The sequence below is a fragment of the Protopterus annectens genome, chromosome 3.part0, assembly GCF_019279795.1.
Source record: "Protopterus annectens isolate FY-2018-M chromosome 3.part0, PAN1.0, whole genome shotgun sequence".
NCBI classification, from domain to species: Eukaryota; Metazoa; Chordata; order Ceratodontiformes; family Protopteridae; genus Protopterus; species Protopterus annectens.
The window spans coordinates 754,214,959-754,237,874 of NC_056731.1; the positions used below are offsets into that span (position 1 = coordinate 754,214,959).

A 22,916-nucleotide genomic window follows, 5' to 3' on the forward strand; every position below is an offset into this window, starting at 1 on the left:
ATGCAATATAGATTTATTTAGTGAGAAACAATAACTGAATCAGTTACTTAAGTACTATTAATATTTTACATTTATTTTTTTTTTCAAACAGTATGTAACCAGGCCAAAGTCGCTGACATTGTGTTTTTGGTTGATGCATCAACCAGCATTGGACAAATGAATTTTCAACGGATCCGGGACTTTTTAAATGATATGGTGGATAAACTGGATGTAGATGAAAAGAAAGTAAGAATTGGCATAGTTCTGTATAGTACTCAATCACAAGTAGAATTATTTCTCAAGGATTTTAATAACAAGACTGATATCTTGAACCGCATTAAAAACTTGCCTTATATTTACGGTAACACATTAACAGGTACTGCTATTACATACATGAGAAAGAATGTTTTTAACGAAAATGCTGGAAGCAGGGCAGCAAGTGGAGTCCAGCAGATAGCAGTTATAATCACTGATGGAGAATCTCAAGACAGTGTTGACAAGCCAGCAGCTGATCTCCGTAATCAAGGTGTCACTGTTTATGCTGTTGGAATACGTGATGCCAGCAAAACTGAACTACAGAATATTGTTTCACTTCCAGCAAATGAACATATCATTATGATAGAAAACTTTCAAGAACTGGAAAGCATCAAAGAGAAATTTTCAAAGCAAATATGCAGCTCAATCGTTTCATTGTCTTCAGTTCCAGTTGCTCCATGTGAAGGTAGGTAACCAAAACAATGTTTTCTGAGAATGGACACTCTCAATTTCTTTTCTCTGTGATAATTATTTAAGTGAAAGTCAAAGTGCAGTAGATAAAGGTTCCATTTAAATGTTCTAAGTGGTATTTTGACAGCTATTGACAGACAGTATGAAGTCTGATAGATATAACATTCTAAAAAGTGCTTCATGCCATTAGACAATTTACTAGTAATATTATAGGCAGTTTATTTCAGTGTTATATCTTGTCAGTTTAGTACAGCTCACAGATTTTAGCATGATATACAAACGTCTTGATCTGATCTGAACTTTTGTCAATAACAGCTTCTTCCTTTTTATAGGATCATAGGTAGTTGTGAGGCATGCATTTCTGCAGTCGATTGAGGAGTCCTCAATTGCTTCAGAGCATTGCCTGGTTAAGTGACTTTCACATAGTTGCACAGAAGCCATATAGATGCTGAGGGAATCAATCCCATTGACTGAAAGAAATAACTCATTAATATCTCATACCCTTAATACTCTGTGCCAACGTTCTACAAATAAGTTATGAGTTGTGTGTTGTCTCTGATAATTAATGGTTTTAGAATTATTTGAATATATGAGTAAGCTGGTTCATCACTGTGACCAAGGGCTATTATAGTTCATAAACCTGCATATTTTCTTCTGCAGCACACAGAAGTGACCTGCAACACTGCAATGGAATAAGTTCATTCCCAAAATATTTTTGCATCCACATTTAATATATAAAACACTGTAAATTATATAAGAAAAAAAATCCCAGCAATATCCAGATACCTCTGCAGCAATTAATAAACAATCCAAAAGCTAGAAACAAGCAAAGGCACGGCTCCAGGTTCTCCAAAAGATTTAATAACAGCAAACACAAGCGCTTTCACAGGATACTGACATATGTTCCCAGATTCCTGACGACCAGGTCAACGTTAAGTGATGTTTTATTGATGGAGTAATTAGCCCGGTTGGTAGTTTCTCAAAAGGATCTATAAGTCATTGCTAGATTCTGAGTTTTAATCAGTGACTTTGGCACCAGTCATCTGTCTATGTTTGGCCCTCTTGTAAGATGTTTGTGTCATGGGGTAATTTATGATACCTCCCAATTTGCAATCATCTGCAAACTTAGTCACCCAAGGGCACTTGACATTAGCCTTTACCTCCAAGAAGTAGATCCCAAATAGGAGCAGTCCCAGCACAGAGTCCTGTGGTACCCCACTGGTGACCGCTCTCTTAGGTGAGGTGGTCTGACCAGTCCTACTTTCCTGGGTCCTGCCTGGGAGCAAGCTGGCAATCCAGCAGCTTATATTGGGGTTTATGCTGAGTTTGGTGAGTTTGTTAAATATACCCAAGTAGGATATTGTATCAAATGCCTTTGTCAGGTCCAGGTCAGTGGTAAGCACCATTTTCTCCTCATCCATTGCCTTGGTGACCTCCTCAAGGATGTCCGCCAGGTTTAGCAGGTATGGCCTTCCATTGACAAAGCCAAACTAGGATGGTCCAGCATCTGAAGGTTACCTATGTCATTGTTGATCATTTTCATGACAATTTGTCCCAGGACATATTTGCATATTAGACTAGTGAGACTAACAGCTCTGTAGTTTCTGGGGTTGGATGATGGGTTACCCTTGTGAAGTGGAATAACCATTGTAGTCCTCCATTCTTGTGATACAAAGCCTATTTGGAGGCTATAGTTGAAAAAGTGACTCAAGTGGTCCTGATAGTCTGCAAGTGATTTAAAGTGTTGCTTATTTTATGACAGACTTAATGAACCCCAGTTTACTATCTTGTTATTTTTCACTTAATGCATAAAACCCCTAATTATATTAGTTTCACTGGTCCTCAGCCTATTGAATACTACGTCATTTTAGATCCTCAAGGCAATCCAAACAAAATTTCATTTGATATGAGTATTCTTGTCTGAGATGGATTCTTTCTTTTATACTTTACTTCAAATTTTCTATTATCTGAACGACATGCAGACATGCACAAATGCTCTCTGGCTCTTTAAGTAACTTAACTTTTAAATAGTTTACCAATTATCCCTCAAAAAGCACTACTATTATTTTATTAATGTTTATAACCATGTCTCCAGTTTGCATCATCTTTTGGTATTCAGTGCATACTATTCTAGCTATGTCAAAATGCCACTCTAGTAATTCAGCTATCTCTACATATTTTCTCCAAATTTAAACCAAAAAGATATAAAAACTTCCCACAGACCTCTTCATTTACTTCACACAAAACATAATATGCTGCTTCTTCATTTTAAAAATGTTTTCCATGATCTTGGGATTGAAGTTCTGGGGTAATAAATTAATGCACTTCTTTACCAGAATGAGGAATAGAAGAAAACTGACTAATAAAAATATGAAGGAACAGAAATTTGGCAAGTTATTTTAGTCTCAGCCATACAATACATGTTCTCCCATTTATGCTGATGCTCTTAAAAAGCAATTTGAAACTTGTGCCGATGAACAACCTGTAAGCAACGGTTAATTATACATTGAACTCGTATTGCAGCATTAATTAGAAGGTGGGCACTAAGTGAAGGAGTCATGAAACAAAGCATGCAGTTTAAATTTTTGTTTCTTATATGTTACTGCAGTGACTGATAAGACTTTTCTCTTTTGCAGAATGCACTGATATCGAAAAAGCAGATATTTATTTTCTTATTTCTGGATCAGGACATATGGGAGACGATCATTTTCAAGAATTTACAGATATAAAAAACTTTATGATTGACATGATAGACTTGTTTGAGATAGGACCAGATAGAGTTCGAGTAGGAGTAGTTCAATATTCAGACGCTCAACAAATGGAATTTTCCATTGATCAGTACAACAAAAAAGTCACGATACAGGAAGCAATTAGAGGTATCAAACAGAATGGATCTGGTACTCAGACTGGTAAAGCACTGAATTTTGTTCTCAAGCAATTCCAGGACCCTGCTAAAAAACGCACTCAGACAGTATCACAGATTCTAATAATAATTACTGATCAGAAATCACAAGATGATGTTAGCAGACCTGCAGCTGTTCTCAGAAATGCTGGAATCAAAGTGTATGCTGTTGGCATACATCAAGCTGTGAAAGAGCAGCTTGAGCAAATTGCAAAAGAAAAAGAAAGAATATTTTTTGTACCTAACTCTAACTATCTTAGTGCTGTCAGAAAATACATCATACAAGAAATTTGTTATGAAGAAGGTAAGAAAACACTGTTAATTTTGAATCTCCCTTTTGTGTTAGAGGAAGCAGATTATTTGCCAAATACAAATAAATCCTGAAATGTTGTTACATTGTGTAGTCATGAAAGACGTTAGCAACCAGCTATCGACTTTTTAAAAGTACAATATTTTCACCCTCAAAGTGTAAGACACCAACTGCAGAATGCTGAATGTAACATGTCTGCTTAGTGCTATTGTTAGAGAATAGATGATTTTTAATGTAATGTGTAAGGCTGGTGTTAGGGTTAGGGGTACATTTAGGATTAGGGTTAGCATACATTATTAAGAGTCAGGTGGGGAGCCTTGCCTGCCCATCACCTTAATCACATGTATTAACTCTAACCTAGTCAAGTTTTTCTTGTAGTTTTTACTAATTGGTTTGTCTGTGTCACCTTTTTAGTCTTTGGTTTGAATGTTAGTTGGTCAGTTTTGCAGAAACCTTAATAGTTACGGTCATCAGCTGGGTGTAAATGCCTTGGGTTTCTAAAGTACAGCCAAACAGTCCATTTACATTGTGCTAAGAATGACATAAGAAGGCCAAAACATGCATGTCCACAACTAGTGAGGTTTGGCTTTATTGGAGTGAGTGTATCTACAAAGACATAAAAATAAAAAGTAAAATGTCATGGATATTCAGAAGCAATATAGCTGAAACACTTGATGTCCTTAAGGCGTCATTTGCATATATAAAATATAACATTGATGAAGACAGTCTATGCCAAAACCAGTCAGTTTTATTTCATACCATCTTCTGGATGAAAGGTATTTATTGAGTAAACTTCTGTAAAGTATTGCATCGCAATCTTGTTGAGTGATGGTTATGTTTTGAATTTGCTGTGCTTTGGTTTTTCGCCATTGCACCTTGCAGTACTTGCAAAGCTTTTGTTGGTGTATTTTGCCACTTGCATATATCCCATGGGCATCTATTGCAGGAGGTTTAAGGTATTACACAGTAAAAACTCTAGCTTGGCTATGGTTTTCTTGTAGTTTTGGCTAACAATAACAACAAGACACATACATACACATTGCACACTCACCAGTACCTTGCAATACTAGGATTTCTGTCCCCTTCCTTAACCCTTATCCAAAGCCTAATATTTGTGTACATGCACATAACATTTAACTCAATATTCTTCTGCTTAATAGATTATGACAGATATGTTGACAGGCCCATACTCCTTCTCCCTATCTATCTATCTATCTATCTATCTATCTATCTATCTATCTATCTATCTATCTATCTATCTGTGTGTGTGTTTAAATAAATAGAGAGAAGTGTAAAAACACAGGTTTATTTAACAGATGAAACAAAAACAGAAGCCCTCTCAGCTTTGCATTTATGTGTGTGTGTGTGTGTGTGTGTGTGTGTGTGTGTGTGTGTATATATATATATATATATATATATATATAGAGAGAGAGAGAGAGAGAGATAGAGAGAGAGATATTACTGTTTTAGAGGTAACTCATCTAGTTCCGCACAGCCCCCCCCCCCCGCCCCCATTCTAGAAGAGAAGTTCACCAATGCATGCCTTGGCACAACTCTTTATAGTTTCAGTCTGAAGCCTTTTATATAGAACTAATTGGTAATAAGCTTTTTTTATTATCCTACCTAATACAATCAATTGCCTTGCAAAATTACTATGATAATTTTAAAGAAATAAGTCACAGAAAACACTGGAAGTGTTCACAGTCAAGCAAAAGAGTTGTTACTGGATTCATGACGGATTCTCGATGTAAAAGCAACTATCATTAATATAGCTTGTCAGGGGCAATGCCTGTGTATGTTTCTGTGAGACAAGGTACACTAATTTTTTTGTCAGAATTTAATTCAATTTTTTAAAAGTCAGCCATTATAAATGTATCCAGTTAGAAAGTATTCATTTTAGGGAGGAGGTACCCTGTCTAAAAGAAATGATTATTGAACTGGCATGTCAAGGAGCAAATAGAATATGTTCACATGTGTGTGTGTGTGTGTGTGTGTGTGTGTGTGTGTGTGTGTGTGTGTGTGTGTGTGTGTGTGTGTGTGTGTGTGTGTGTGTGTGTGTTTGTGTGTCAACATATGTGTAAGGCAAGCTGCAGAGTGTGTATGTGTGTGTGTGTGTGTGTGTGTGTGTGTGTGTGTGTGTGTGTGTGTGTGTGTGTGTGTGTGTGTGTGTGTCTGTGTGTATGTTTGTGTGTGAACATATGTGTAAGGCAAGCTGCAGAGTGTTTGTGTAAGGCAAGCTGGACATAACTGAAAAGTTTCTTAGACTTGACAACAATCACACATTAGAGATACCAGACAGAAAGTACTTATTCTAGGGAAGAGAGATAGTCTATGTGCAAACACAAATGACTGTCAATCTGGCTTGTCAGTATGTGTACATTTGTGTATATTAAACATAATCGAATATATAATTTTGGCTAGAATTTCTTTTACGCAATTACAGTCATACATCATATCTGTATACATTCAAAACAAAGTGGTTCCATAATTTGGAAAGTAGTCTATAAAAATGCAGCTAATCATCAGTCTAGCTTGTCATGTGAAGTAAGTGTGTGTGTATGTGTGTGTGTGTGTGTGTGTGTGTGTGTGTGTGTGTGTGTGTGTGTGTGTGTGTGTGTGTGTGAAATAATTTAATGGATAAGGTGTTTACCTTTCTATACAAGAGGTATAGGGTTTAATTCTCCCCAAGGGAAATTGGATCGGCTTAAAATGACTCACAAGGGCAGTTAGCCTAGTAGTTGTCTATGAACCTATAAACTGTGGTCATAATTTCCTTCACTAGTATACCAACATTGTAAGTATCTACCCAGGGAGAAAGTGCTTATTTTAGGGAGGTGGAGAGGCAGTCTATGTGAAAGGACCTACTCACTGAAATATGTGTGTGTTTGTGTGTGTGTGTGTGTGTGTGTGTGTGTGTGTGTGTGTGTGTGTGTGTGTGTGTGTGTGTGTGTGTGTGTGTGTATGTGTGTGCGTGTATATGTCTGTGACTGTTTTTAAGTAAAGCAAGTGTGTCACATTGCAGCAACAAGAATTTTTCTTGGTACAAGCATAATATATATTACAAGCAGAAAATGGGTATTTCTTTTATGGTTAGCAAGACACAATTCCATACAGTCTTCTGATAATCATTCATGAAAGCCACTGACTATGTGTGTCACATGATCATAGCTGAACTATCATTCTATAGCTTATGACATGTATCAAGAATGTGTGTTGCTGTGAGATGGATTGTCTATGAGAAAAAGTAATCATCACTGCTTTTACTTGTAGACATTTCATGACTTCTTCACAGTGAAAGTACCCTATCACGGAAGGGGCATATTCTGTTGTGTATATTTTTTTGCCTAAGCAGCTAACTATACATCCCTAAAAGTTTTTTTTTTTCCAAAAACTGCCAAAGGGTAATAGAGGTATGTCTTCTTATCAGCCCAGCATGCTATATTATGCCAATTTCAGTTATGCAGTGAGTATATGACTTATTTTCAGAATTTAGAATATTTTCATATTCACTTATATACTGTAAGTAAAACCCACATATATATCCACTGAATGAAGATGCTTTCTGTCACAAAAGTTATGTTTGTTACTGCTCCACCAAAACAAAAATACACATCTGCTGTGACATACACTGCAATGAGGTAAAGTTGTGTCCCTACCTTTATACTTGAACTCAACAACTAGGCACTTTCTAATGCTGTTATGACATGTAAATCAGTTAGAAGTGTTCATTTTCAAGGACATAATTCTATATTGCTAGGTGATACCAGAAAACCTACAAAGTAATCTGGCTGCTCTGTTTGTTGCCATTCAGTTCTTAACATTTTTTCTTTCTGATAGGGAATGTCATTTATGTATGAATCATATCATTAGTGTGCCTAAGTGAAGTATAAACTGAAAATAATACTTATTTTTTGAGGAAAAAAACTTTTTTTCACTATAAACGTTAGTACAACAAACATATCTTGCAAGTGAATGATGACATGTAACAATTTCAGACTGTCACCTTTAGAATGAGTTGTTCAGGTATTGTATTACATATGGATGCACATCCAGGTGTGTTGTCCTGAAAACTATATAAGAACAAAAGGATGAAATAAAGGGAATTTGGCATGTTTAAGCAGGGATGCATTTAGATCAGAATGGCCGTTAGAACTGATCATCTGCAGCATTTATAAAATACTGCAGTTAAAATAAAAGTATTGCTTAGATGTCTTCACAGAAAGAAACATAAATGCTGTCAAAACAATAAATATATATGGCAGTGTTGTGAGTTGAAATATAGCAGTAATAGTTAACTAATAATTTCTTTTATAAATACTGCAACATAAAACATGACATTAAATCATTTTTCCATTAAAATTCAAGACACTGCAGCTTCTTTTCCTGTAAACAAGATGTGCAATATAAAGCAAATTTAAGGAATAGTCCCACTAACATTGTCTATGAAGTTTTGCAAATATGTCATACCTTTTTACTGATACAGCCTTTATACAGAAAAATAACCAGTAACAATTTGAGTACTGTATAAATGAGCGAGGAGACCTGTTTTCAGTTTAACAGCTTCTTTTATTAACAGCCACAATGGAATGTTACAACGCTGAGCTAACTGCAGTGGGTGGAACACACCCACATGTAGTTGGTATAGACAACCAACTCATACACATAACCACTACGGTGTCTGTTAAGGTCCACATACATAGCATAACTCGATCATCAAACCAACTGATCTACAAGTACAGCCTTCTTAAAGATGTCAAATAAAGGATTTAAATGTAGGAAAATCAGACATAACTGAAGATATATGTATTTTCATAAATAGAAGGAGTAAGGTATATGAAAGTTAGAATAGGTTAAAAGATATGGAAAGTGTGTGTGTACACATATGTGGATGCAAATTGAATTCAGTCTAGGCTTTGGAGGGTAAAAAGAGAAAATGGGTTAGAACAGAACACAACAGATAACATAAGTGGGTTATTTTTTATTTTTAAACAATAGGGAATGGATATGGACCAGCAAGTTATATAATAAATAGGAGTAAATTATCTAGTGACACATGAAAATAATCGAAAGGCTGTGATTAATTTTTAACACTCTTTGCATTATATTTAACATCTAGGATTCACAATTCCACGAGTAAGCAGAGTATAATAGGTTGGATTTTGGAACACAAACCATAAAACCTTAGCTCATTATATACCATACAAGATTCAGGGAATGACCATCATCCAACATAAGATAAAATGTAATAGGAGTAAAGACATACAAATTGATAAATTCTGTGTAGATCCCAAAGTTTATTCTCGAACACAAAAGATTATAAATATATTTATAAAATCGTATGTAAAGCAAGTTGGCTCCACAAATGGGGATGATAAATTGTCCTCGTAACATCCATGTAACTTCAGATACTGAAATTAAATCAGATTATATTATAAATGAACTGTTCAAACTGGACCCAAGCAAAGCAGAGGGAGGAAATAGAATTAGTAATAAAGACCGAAAATCAATTTGGCTTGAACATACAGTGCCATTGTATCGGTCATTTACTAGGTCATTTAAGTATGGGGAAATTCCTAGACAGGCACTTGTTAAACCCATCTTCAAAGGCAAGGGGAAATAGGATAAACAGTAGTTTCACAATGTGGAATGATAGAGATTGTATAATGTTAGATATACATTTCCTAATGTTTGTGGATGTACATAAAGTTTGGAGCCAAACTGTTTGCTGCAAATAATGGGTAAAAGGACATGTAGCAACAAGTTCAGTAATTCACCATCTTAGCATGTATGCAAAGACCGTATAGAGATTTCTGGGACCAGTCATCTTAAGAACCTAAGCCATAGCTTTGTGTAGAAATTGTTATTCCAACAATGGTGAGCCAGCCAGCTTCAATGTAGTTTTTGCTACTTATATCGTAACAACCTACCAAATATTCAGTTTTTTAACCACTACTAGTTAGTTCAGTTCAGTGTTGATGTCAACTATGGTAATTCACCAGATGACATCAATATCGTGGTGCATTGAAGACATCCATGGAAAAGACTTTCGTCCGACAGATACTTCGGAATGACCATGACAATAGAATTGTTTTAGTGACACTGTGACAATTGCAGACAACTGCGGAGCCTGATCAGCTTCTCAACCATTTTCAAACAATATGGAAGAACTTAAACATTTATCTACTAAATGTCTAAAGACTCTAGAGATTAATATTAAAAATAACTTTAATGAAGTTTTTATTCACTTGGTTTGAGTATGTAGAAGAGACTGACTCTAAGGTTTTCAATGTGTTATGTACTAGGTGTGAAACAGAACCATCTATGGTTTGTAAAGAGTGTGGCAAGTCTTTTGCCAATTTAGATCTGTCTGGCCATGAGAACTCACCAGATGACAAATCATTACTGAACACATTATCACACACATAGCCTGTTTTGCAAGTTACACAACCTATACAAGTTATACAGGATTATTTTAAAATGTGCATCAATTTAGTCTTTGGAAATACAGATGATTTATTTGGCACATTGATCTGAGTGAAAAACATTAAAACAGCAGCAAGGGGATGCTGGTAAAATTACAGCCATGCTACATAGGTTCATAGGTTTATACGTAGGTACTAGGCTATCTGCCTGAAGGCATTTATAAGCCTAGCCAGAATGTGTTGGCTTTCGCCACCCCCTTAGATTAGCATCTGTCCAGCAGAGCCACTGAAGTGATCCCCACTGTAAACTTTCTGTTTCCCATCCATTTGTCAAGGTTTCTTTTGAAGAGTGTTAGTGAGGAGCTCTGCCTAATGTATATTGGAATCTTGTCCCAAAGCTTGGGAAGTCTCTGGGACAGGAATCTGTCCCTCCAGCATGTCCTATTTATTGTTGTGGTGAGGTTTAGATCCCTAGAGTGTGTGGCTTGTGGGGATAAGGTTTTGTTTAGGTGGAGCATGTCCATCAATTCTGGGTTGGACATGGCCTTGTATGTCAGGTAGAGATCACCTCTGAGTAGGTGGTATGCAACCAAGTACAGCTGGAGTTTCTTCAGTTGAGCTGCGTAGGGCATCTGTTTGAGGCCAGTGATCCTCTTTGTGAGGTACTTCTGTGGTCTTTCCAGCTGTTGCAGGTGTCTTGTAAGGTACATCCCAAATGGGGCATTGTACTCTATGATGGGTCAGATGAGCGATGAGTAGAGGGAAACAATGACCTCTTTTGATCTGGATGCAAACCCTTTTGTGATTAGGTGGACCACATAGAAGGATTTTCTAACCACTTTGGCAATGTGATTATCAAAGGTGAGATTACTATTAACTTGGGTCCCCAGATCCCCCATTATGTCTTCCATATTTAGGGTACTACCATCTATGTGGTAGTTTGTGAATACTTTGTTTTTTCCAAAGGGGATGACTATGCACTTTTTGGCATTTAGCTTGAGGCCATGATTTTGACACCAGGTATCTGTTTCAGTGAGACTTTTCTGGAGTATGTCTGTGTCAGCAGGAGAGTCAGTTATAGCTCCTAGTTTTCAGTCATCTGTGAACTTGGTCAGCCATAGTCCTCCTGTGCTTGCCTGTACCTCTGAGAAGTATATGCCGAACACGAGGGGGTCCTAGGACTGAGCCCTGGGGAATGCCACTTGTAACTGGTTTAGAGCTGGACCTAGCTCCTGCAACACTCACCATGTGGGTTCTGTCCGTGAGCCAGTTGGCAACCCATCTTGTGACGTAATGGTTTATGTTCAGGCTGGTGAGCTCGTGTATAATACCAGAATGGGGAATGGTGTTGAAGGCCTTAGCAAGGTCTAGCTAGGCTATGTGTACCACCTTTCCCTCATCTATAGCCTTGGTAACTGTCTCAAAGAAGTCCACTAGGTTTAGGAGGCATAATCTGCCCTTAACAAAGTTGAACTGGGTAGGGTCCAGTGTTTGGAGGTTCCCAATGTCTCTGTTAATGAGTTCCATGATGATGTGCTCCATAGACTTGCAGACCAAGCTAGTCAGGCTTATAGGGCGATAGTTCCTGGGGTCTGTTGTGGCTCCACCTTTGTGGAGCAGAATAACCATTACTGTGCACCACTCTATGGGTACATAGCCTGTGGAGAGTCTGAGTTTGAGCAGTGTGTTTAGGTGAGGGGTTAGTTCATCTTTGAGCTCAGGTAGGACGCAGCCTGGGACACCATCCGGTTCCATTAATGCTGTTTTTTTGGCTTTGGAGAGGGCTGTTTTAACCTGAGTGTCTGTGATTTTAGGGACCCTTCATTCTCCTGGTATGGTTATGGGCCCTTTTGGGGTGAGAGGGGGTGAAGTTTGCACTGAACCTGTCTGCTAGGATGTTGGCAATATCAGTCAGTTCAGTGTATTTTGTGCCATTCTGCACTAACACCGAGCAGATCTGAGGATTGCCACTTAGATTCTTGACATAGCTAAAGAATGCCTTGTGGTTATTGTTGGAGTCCTTGTCAATTTTTCTTTCAAAGCTCGCCTTGGATGATTTTATGAGGGATCATAGTTTCTTGCTGATACTGATCAGGGATGTTTTCCCTTCTTGGGATTTTACTCTTTTCTGTACTAATTTCCTCCTTCTGTTGTATAGCTTGTTTATGGCAGGAGTCCACCAGACTGGTTTCCTTTTCTTGGAGGAGTGAGTCTTGGTTTTGTTTGGGATGACACGATCCATGCATTCTTGTAGGTGCCCATAGAATGCATTAGTAAAGGATTTTGCAGCTTGGACAGTGTTAGCCTTCAGCATGGGGGCTTTGAAACTTTCCACCTCAGTCTTAAGTAACATGAAGTTTGCTTTTGAAAAGTATTTCACAGTGGTTTCTTTGTTCGGGGTGAGGGCAGAATGTGGCTATCCAGAGTCATTTGTTTATGGTCAGATCTAACCAGTGAGGGGTTGACCTCCTGTGTGGAACTCCAGTCACCCATGTTGGTGATGACCAGGTCCACTATGTTGTCACCTCTGGTGGGAGTGTTGACCAGTTGAACCAGGACATCTTGGAAATGTTGGGCAAGGGAGTTAGTACTTGAGTAGTTCTCTCAGTTAATGTGTGGGTAACTGAAATCACCCAATAGTAGGGTGTTTGGTAAGACCTTTATGTTTCCCAGTGTTTCCAGAGATGAGGAATGGGGGTCCTGGGATGTGGTGGGTGATCTGTAGCAAGCAACAATTTGAATTGCAGTTTTACCCGATGCTAGTTGCAAGTGGATGATCTCTGAAGCATCGTGCTGTGCCACTCACCTGGACATGTGGGTATCCTTGATGAATATGGATACGCCCCCATCTTTTGTATTTCAGTTTGGGTTCTCTGGCCGAAGTGTATGGCATGAGATGTAACCTGGTAGTGCTGGGGTGCTCTCTGGAGCCTTAAACCAGGTTTCTGTAACTGCACATATATCGATTTTCTCCATACTGAGGAAAATGGTGGACACCTTAAAATTACAAGATGCAAGCTCATATACTTTGTGTTTATTGGTTAGGTCCACAGCATTTGCAGGAGGATTGTTCTATTTGCCATAACTTTAATCCCAGAGGCCTTGTGGACAGAAAGAATAAGCTTATTCTTAAAGTATTGTTGCCGTCATCTTTTGGTGAAGCTATCACTAAGGGTCACTCCTCCAAAGTAAAGCCTAAAGAGTCAAAATCTCAGTCTCTGATACTTTCCACTTCCTTGACTCAATTTTCAGTATCTTCTATTAAGAAATAAAAATCAGATCTGAGAAGGTCTCAAATCTCCTCCCCTTCAGATCTGAAGAAGAAGAGAGTTATGGATCTTACTTACTCAGATCCAACTAAGAAACCTTCAGATCTGACTGTTCCAGGTCCTAGTAATCTGCCAAGATCCCAGTATTCTCCTCCTTTAGATCCTTTGCCTTCCAGGGTCCTTTCCCCCTTTATAAAAATGTGCCATTTAAAATCACTTTCTCTGGCCTTGACTTCATCCAGGGGTTTGACTGAGGAAGATGTGAATAGAATGATAAGGAAGTTTCTCCCGGAGTAGATCCAGATATGTGTTTTACCAGCACGTACCACTTTGAGTCAGGTGGCCCATCCATTGATCACACCACCTCATACTCCTCTGATCCCTTTGGTTGCTTCAGAATTCCTAGATTAGAGCCTTCCAGGTCCATTTTGCTTGTATCTGAAAATAAGTTATCTTCAGATCTGAGGCCAACTCTGAGTGCTCTGGCTCTGACATCATCAGATGCGGAGGACTCTTGGAGCAGAAGCTTCCTTGTCAGATATGAGATGCTGGAGTTGACTCCGAAGATTTTAGAGCAATCTCTGCACCTTGATGCTTCAGCAGTAAATAGTTTGGCTCCTACTTCCTCCTCCGGGAGATTTCTTTTGGGGAGGGAGGAGACAGCAGTCCCGAAGCCTGCCTTCTCAGCATTGAGGTCTTCCCTCTCTCTGGAGTGGTCTGCCTTCAAGGTTGTGAAGAAGATATTCTCTGTTTCGACAGGACTGATGGATCCAACCCCCTCAGATCTCTATTCCAGCTCATAGATGTCTCTGTGCCTGGAGCTTCATCATTTGACACCACAGTTACAGCCAGCTCAAGACCCCCAGATGACAGAACAGGGTTACATAGTCTCTTCTGGCACTTACTCAGAGCATCCCACTGAGGAAGTCCCTTGGAAGAGAAAGTGCAACAGGAAGCACCTGAGTCAGTCACTGAGGATACTGATTTCAATAAGGGTGAAGTGTCCCCCAAGATAACTTCCAGAAGGTATCTCCTTTGGAGGCATCCTTAAGATCCTGAAACAGAGAGGTGGTTGGACCTTCAGCAACCCTTTACCAAAGGAGTCAGTATTTCTGTAGGCCTTTTGAGCTGGCCTATCTACCTCCTGGGTTACTCTGCCTGGTGATGAGCTCATTGATTGATTTAGTCTTTCAGTGGACATGCAAGGAGCCTGACTCAGTTGAGCCAATACCTAAGAGGCCAGATAGAATTCTGGCTCCACCTGTGGGGAGCTAGTGGATGCCATGGTGATGGTACTGACCACCAAGAAGGAACTTGCTGAACAAAGTTCCTCTGTTCATTCCCCTAACAGGCAGTCTAGGGAGATGGACAGATTTGGGAAGTGTGTCTATGCTTCAGTAACCTTTGCTGTTAGGTCAATGAACTATTTGGCACATTTTACCAGGTTGCAAAGGAACTTGATCAAAGAATTTTCAAAATCCCTTTCAGGGACCATTTCTGCTGATGCTCAATCATCTGTGGCCCCTCACTTGGCTACCCTCCAATATATTTCAAATTCATCCATGAGGCTTATTTCGCATGCAGCTGAAGGTGCGTCAAAGCCAGCAGGTTCAGGCATATCCATTAGGAGGCATGCCTGGTTGCACTTATGTGATTTTGGGGAGCTCTTCAAATCCTCATTCATCAATGCTCCCTTTAACGGTAGTGCTTTGCTTGGCCCCAAAGTGAAGAACACATTATCCAGGTGTGAGAAGGATGGAAAGACCCTCTCTGCAGTAGGCATAAGTTTTTCAGCACATCAAAGATCCTTTTCTAGGAATCAATGAGGTGGTTGGAAGATGTGGTTCAAGAAGTCCCAGGGTCCTTATCAGGACACATGTGGAGAAAGTTCACCTCCCCTAGGGACAGATGGGGAACTCTAATGGATGACAATGTCCTCATGGCAGAAGAAACCCACAAAACCAGGGGTCCAGAAATTCCTTATCTGATAGACACTGCCTGCACTCCTGAAAGGAGGCCCGATTGTCACCCATCTGGAGGCAATCTGGGGTCGACTATTCCTGCACCAGAGAGCTTGACTAAATGTAACAAAAGATACTTGGGTGCAGAGGATGATTTCCAAAGGTTGTATAATTCCCTTTTCCCTTCCACCTCCAACTGCACTCAAAATTCCCAGTGTTCCACCCAGTCAGAGGAAAGAAGCAGCAGTAGAAATACAAAAGCTGCTAGAAAAAAGTATCATCTTTTTAATGCCAAAGAAAACAGAGGACTGGAGACCAGTTTTGGATGTCAGCATCTTGAACAAAGTCAGTTCAGCATGCAAAGTTTGGTCAGATGGTCACTGTTCAGTTCATTGTCCCCTTCCTGGACAAGGATGACTGGATGTGCTTGATAGACCTCCAGGATGCATACTATCGCATAACGTTGTGCACACAATCCAGAAGTTACTTATGCTTCCAGCTGTCAACCAGTCACTACCAGTTCAGATCACTGCCCTTTGGCCTCACCACAGCCGCCAGGCTGTTTACCAAATTTACGCCAATGGTGTCAGCTCACTTGAGACTGCAGACTGCAGGGATTCCAAGTGTTTCCATAGCCAGATGCCTGGCTCATTACCACCCTGACCAGGTATCTGTTAATAAGAGCAAGAGGCCAGGTACTTCAGATTTGTTTTCTTCTGGGGATATCCATAAATTACGACAAGTCTCATCTACAGCCAACACAAATTGTGGAGTTCATATAGCAATTTTCAAGTGATAGCTTCTCTTCTTCTCTTAAGAGTACAGACTATAAGATTCCAAGTCAAGAGAATATTTTACAGTACCAGTGTTTCAGCCCAGTTGATCCTTCAGGCCTTAGCGTCAATGTCAGCTGCCATAATTTTAGTCCCTCTAGCAGGGTTTCTCATAAGAATTCTTCAATGGATGATAGTAATGCAATGGTGCATTCTTCACCAGTGCATGTTGACACAATTAAGGACCACTCAGGCATGCAAGAGATACCTCTGGTATTGGATTCATTCAGATCAAGTTCTACAAGGCCATCCTTTCCTTCTCCCTCAACCTGCATTCATAGTGACCACAGATGCTTCCCAGGTTGGGCAGGATGGACTTTCTGGTGAGTACAATCCAAGACACTTGGTCCCCTGAAAAGGTCAACTTGCATACTGATGTCCTTAGAGATGAGTGCAGTGTTTTTAGCATTGCAGACCTTCCAGGATGCTCTTCTTTCAAGGACAGCTGTGATTAAATGGACAATATGTCAATAGTTTAGTACATCAACAAATAAAGAGGGACCAAATCATAATCCTTGTGTCAAGAAGCACTCATAGCAATGTACATTCCAAGAAAATCTAAACCAATAGCAGACAAATTGAGCAGGTCCATTCTTCTACCTCATGAGTGGTCTCTCAACAGAAAAGTGGCAGAAATGATTTTCTGCCAATTGGGCCAGCCTTGCTGTGATCTTTTTGCTTCCCCCTAAACAACAAATGCAGCAGCTACTTTGCCGTAATCATCCTTTAAGAGGAAGTCACTGAGGGATGCTCTACTTCATGACCAGCCATCTGGTCTACTTTATCCATTGAGAATTCCTGATTTTAATCAATTCCTCCAATTGCAAATTTTCTGCTAAAAGCCACCAGATTGAAGAGCAACACCATCCTCATTGCACTTTACTGGTCTCATCAGATTTGGTTCCCTTCTTGTGGCCTCATCTTCTTTGTCAGCCTTGGATTCTAGATCTGATTCCAGATCTCCTGTCACATCCAGCAGACATGGTTATCTCAGACTTCAAGCTAACAGTATGTTTTCTCCAGTTCCATTAACAGCCAGACACCCAATGCTCTGTTTCATACCCATCATGTCCTTTTATCTTCCCATAAACCTTCAACACGAAAGCTTTATACAAGTAAATGGAAAAGGTTTGTTTATTGGGCAGAAAAAACATAGTGACCCATTTTCAGCTCCGTTACATAACATACTTGAATGTTTAGCTTTGATCTTTAATGAAGGGGCGTGTTTCTCTACCATTAAGGTTCAATTAGCAGCAATATCTAATTTTCATACTGGATTTAAAAATTCTTCTGTGGTCTCTTTTAAACATTATAAAACATTATTGAGGCCCCCCCCCCTGTATAAAGACTCCTACTTCACCATGGGATCTGAACTTGGTACTGCAAGCCTTAATTCATTCCTTTTTTGAACCAGCACTTAAATGTGATCTTAAGATTCTGACTTGGGAAACTGTCTTTCTAGTGGCCATTACCTCAGCTAGAAGAATTTCAGAACTTCAAGCCTTGTCATCATCATAAGGATAGAGTTACATTATGAGCCAATAAATCCTGCCTTCCTAAGGTGGTGTCAGAATCCAGTTTCAATCAGTCCATTAATTTTCTGGTATTCTATCCTAAATTTTCAAACAAAGGAGAATATATGTTGCATTCAATAGATGTTCACAGGCAATTACACTTTTACTCACATAGGAATAAAAAAATAGAAGTAAAAACCATTTTTTGGCAGATTTGAAATTCGGAAAGCCAGTGGCAAAGGTAACTCTAGCTAGATGGCCAACATATTGTATTTCTTTTATCTATAACAAACTGGGTCTAAACTTACCAAAACCTGTAAGAGCCCATTCAACCTGGTCCATGGCAGCGTCTTCTGTTTTTCTATCCTGAGCTTCCATGGATGAGATGTGCAGGAAGGAATTTCACCTGGTGAAGCTGGAGGGAAGAAGGAGTGGGGGTGAAGTTTGAGCTGAATTTGTCAGCCAGTAGATTTGGTATGTCACTCTGACTGGTGAAGATAGCACACTGCTGTCTGTTATCTCTAAGGTTCTGGAAACAGCTGAGGAAGTCCGTTGGACTATCCTTACCCTTCAAGACTATCCTGACCTTGTAGTCAGACTTGTTAGACTTAATTATACCTCTTAATTTCTTATTTCTTGTTTAAAATACAAGAGGGCACTTGCCTTTAAGGGAGTTGCTCTTCCTGATTTTGTCCATAAGTTTTCTTTTTTATTATATACCTTGTTTAAGTGAGGATTCCATCCACGTGGTTTGATTTTAGTGTTTGAGTTTATTTTTGGTAGATACATCCTCTATGAAGCCATTCACATGTTTGAATAGAGACTGTGAAAAATTCTGCATAGCTAGCTGTGGTCTTGGTGTTAGGCCCTTTGAATAGTTCCTAACTATTACTGATTTAGCTGTATTTTCCAGGTTGATTAAATCATTTAGTGACATAACATCTTTTCCTCTTAAAGTTAGGACATCCAAAAATATTTCTTATTACACGAACAAATGAATGCTGTTGTAAACACAAAATAAGTCAGTGTCTTTCTGTATTTCAGGGCACTGAAATTATTTAAATCAGATCCCAAAATATGGAGCTTGTGTCTCACATTATCCAAAATAAAACTTAGGGAATTTTAAGGTATATCCATTATGAATTCCTGATTTTAAGATATACTGTGATGAATTAAAACAATTTCTGAAAGAAATGAAATGAAAGTAGGTTGTTATGCTACAGTAAGGTTATTATAATTTATTCAGATAAAATACATTTCTATCTTATTTGTTTGCTATGCTAAGCATATAAAGCTATACTTAGGAAAAATATTATTTGATAGGTTAGTACTTTATTTTCATAAAGGTGTATTGATTCAGTGATCAAAGCTTATATCACTATTTCTGTATTTCAGGTGATTACTATGACTCATACATAAGTGTTGATAAAGTGGAGTTAAGTAAGAAGTAGACAAATTCCACCTTATGGAAGCCTGTATGGCAGTACCTACATAGGTATCCAAACATTCACCTGGTTTATTTAGTTTCTCTCTCTCTCTCATTTTTATAGTGTGCCAGAGTTCTGCCACTACTGCCCTCATTGGAAGAAACTCTTTTATACAGGCCTAACTTTTCCCCCAATCATGACAGCCTCACAGCAGGCTTGATGGAAGCAAGTTGTGGCCAGAAAAGATATCCCCACCCTAGAACCTAAGCATACATTCACTGTTTACCTGCTTGCCTCCATCCTGGTAGACATTCTGAAGAGCCCCACATGCCATCTATATACCCCTCTACCAGAATATGTCTGCCAATCCTCCCTTGCCTATCTGTCAAGTGCTCATGTCATTAATCAAACTCAGTTCACTCTGATCTTTGTTAGGGATTTATCCCTGTATCCCATTAACAAGGTTGGTCACTTGTTTTCTATGTATAGCAAACTGCATAATGAGCACTCATAATTTAAAGCAAAAATGAGCCTGTATCTGTCTCATTGAAAAAATGTTGAGCTGTCTTCACTTTTTTACGAACAATCTAACCAGCAAGTTAAAATTGCAGGTTAGAAGATCAAGACAATGTAACAGAAGTATATCTAGTAGGCCAGAGTTTGGCACCAGTATTTGTGAAATGTATAATGTGTGATTCTGATGAAGCAACTTAGTCAAGCCAAATCTCCATGGTCACCTGTGATTAATTTGCTGCATTCTATGTTGGGCCTGGAGTGTTTTACGACATAGACTCAAAAACTCCAGGTATATAAGCCAAGGAGCATACCCAGTAATTGAAGAGGTTTTAAAGGAAGAGATGGTCTCACAGTGGGCAATATCCCATTCCATGTAGAAGCCTACTTCTTTTAGCAACTCTATTACAAACAGAAAATATTTTTTCTCAGATGGAAGGCATTAGCAATTCTGTAATACCCTGAGAATTTCATCGAAGTGCCATCAATGCAAATTGAAGAAGGCATCTTAAATGTCTGTAGGCTACTTAATACAGACCAAGTATCTATAAATAGTTTTTCTATATCATACTATTGTAAACAAGAATATGTTTGGTAAATATCCTCTAAACACTTTCTAACACCAGTAAATTGCCCATTGAGTATTGTCGTAAGTTAAGTTAGATGTGTCTTAGAAGTTCAGATGACCTGGATATACTGTATCTGTGAACAAAGATAACAACTTTCAATGCCATTTAATTAATTATTTGTTTGATTAATTTTATTTATTTATTTTTTACAGATGTCAGGTTCTTAAACTTAACACGTAAGTCCTTGAAAATGTTAAATGTAACTAGCAGTACAGAAATCAAGGTAATAGTAGCCATAGGTTTTCCGACACAAAAATTGCAACTTTGGATGCATCAGGATTCAAGTAATGTCCATCAAGATCATTGAGCCAGACAATGACTTCTGTAATGTAATTTATATGTGATGAAATATCATCTTGCTTATTGAAGAAAGCTGTAATCTTAAAATCATCTGCATATTTTTTAAAACAACTTTCTATTAATTTTAATTAGAAAGATTGTACAAAATTATTTAAAGATAAATAGAACAAAAATGTAACTATTTACAGATGTCCACAACAAAATCAAAAATAGAAAACTAAATCATTAAAATTTACCAAATAAATCACTTAATTTTGACCATAATCTAAACTGGTGAGTAATTATTCGAAGTTCTCATTTTGGAAGTTGACAATTCTTTTTTACAGACATTCTTTTTGCTAAATTAATGAATTCAGTAAAAAAGTAGTTTTACATTTCCAATTCTTTGTGATTATTTTTCTTGCTATAGCTAAAATGGACCAAAGAAGAGGCACCTGCACCCTAGGAATGGAATCCAGAACTGGAGCATTAAGTAATATCAAGAAGTTAGAAATTATACATTTATCTGTCCACAAAGCTTGGGCAAAATATTTAAATTTAACTCAAAAAGGAGTTGCTATTTTATAATCCAGTATCATATGAAACCAATATGTGTTAGAGGTTTCATTACACCTCCAACAATTAACTTTCCTATAGTGATATATTAAAGCTGCTTTATGTGGATGTTCTGTGAAAAAATCACTAGGTATATATTTTTCAGTAAAGAGAAGAAGTAGATTTCCACAGATTTAAAAATTAAGCATTTATTTTCATCAAAAAAGGCCTTCTCACTAATTTTAGTTGAGTAATTCAAAAATAGTGAATCTGTGGAACCAAAATCTTCTCTTATTGTTTTATAAATTATTGATATATATGATTTATTTTTATTTGAGTTACTATTGATTCTGAAAGAAAGACTCAAGTACCTTTGGAATATGTTTTGTTTGAAAATCCATGGAGATTTTGATTTTATCACTAGCTTATTTTTTACAAGATTGCATATTCAATCAATTATTATTTTCTAAACAATGACTTGCAAGAAAATAATCTGCATTATGCAATTTATTTCCATTTAAGAATTGATTCTAAAAGATTAAATTTGCATCTCTAAGGTCTAGCATTTTCTTTATATTAAAAGTTCCCAAATAACCCATAGTATTTGATATTAAGAACAATAAAAACAATACATCTTTAACTATATAATTAGAATTTATGAGTTGTTTAAATGTATAAGGATGTGTTCAGTGAAAGGAGAGGAATAGTATTTTTTTTTTCTTTTCACTTAAACATGTCTTTCAAGATCCAGTACAATGTGGTAATTCCAAATGTAAAGAAATATCCTACAACATAGCTGTTATTATTTATTAATCTTTCGTGAATGGATTTCCAAGTGGTTTGGTAAAAGGAATTTAACTGTAGAGATATTTAATTGAGAATTATGGATTTGGCATATAATTCAACATTTGGAAAATTAATCCACCATCTTGACAACTTTTAACATGCCGGTCAAAGATATTCTTGGTTTATTTGCAGAACCAGTGAAATTTAAGAAGAGTAGAATTTAATTTTTTAAAGGTATTTTAGGAGTGAGAATAATTAGTTATTGTAGATAGAAATTTCTTTTTGGTACAGTTATCATTTTCATTAAAGTAAGTTCTAATTAATAATTATTTTACTAACAGAGTCTATTAAATTACTATAATTTACTGCTATTGAGTCTTTTACAGTAGATTTAATTATAATTTCAAGATAATTAATTTGTGAATTGTCTCAAATAAAATTTGTATACATTCTTAAATAATTATTAACTTTTTATTAATAAGTAAAATTTCTGTTTTATCAGGGTTAAACATTAAACCTGACATTTTTTCAAAGTAACTAATAGACTTAGTCAAATTTTCAATTGAGGCTTCAATATCACCACTTGTTATTAAAATGTCATCTGCAAATAATTCAGTTTTACAGGAATAACTTTCAACTATCAAGAATCCCTGAATTTTGCTATTAGATATAATAAGGTGTGCGGAAGGTTTATTTGCTAGAGCAAATAATAGAGGTGAGAAGGGACAACCCTGTTTTGTATCTTTTAATATTTTGAAAGAGCTAGAAAGAAAAGAACTCATTTTAATAAAAGAGAATACATTACTGTATA

General features: G+C 37.6%; 1 protein-coding gene across 1 annotated transcript in view; it reads left to right on the top strand.

Moving 5' to 3' along the window:
* LOC122796926 (collagen alpha-6(VI) chain-like) overlaps positions 1 to 22,916 on the top strand; it is a 1,619,258-nt gene that overhangs the window by 387,424 nt on the left and 1,208,918 nt on the right. Inside the window, exons 7-8 of the mRNA XM_044065693.1 lie at positions 92 to 700; positions 3,342 to 3,911. Of these exons, the coding sequence (XP_043921628.1) occupies positions 92 to 700; positions 3,342 to 3,911 (1,179 nt within the window). The remainder of the gene's footprint in view (positions 1 to 91; positions 701 to 3,341; positions 3,912 to 22,916) is intronic.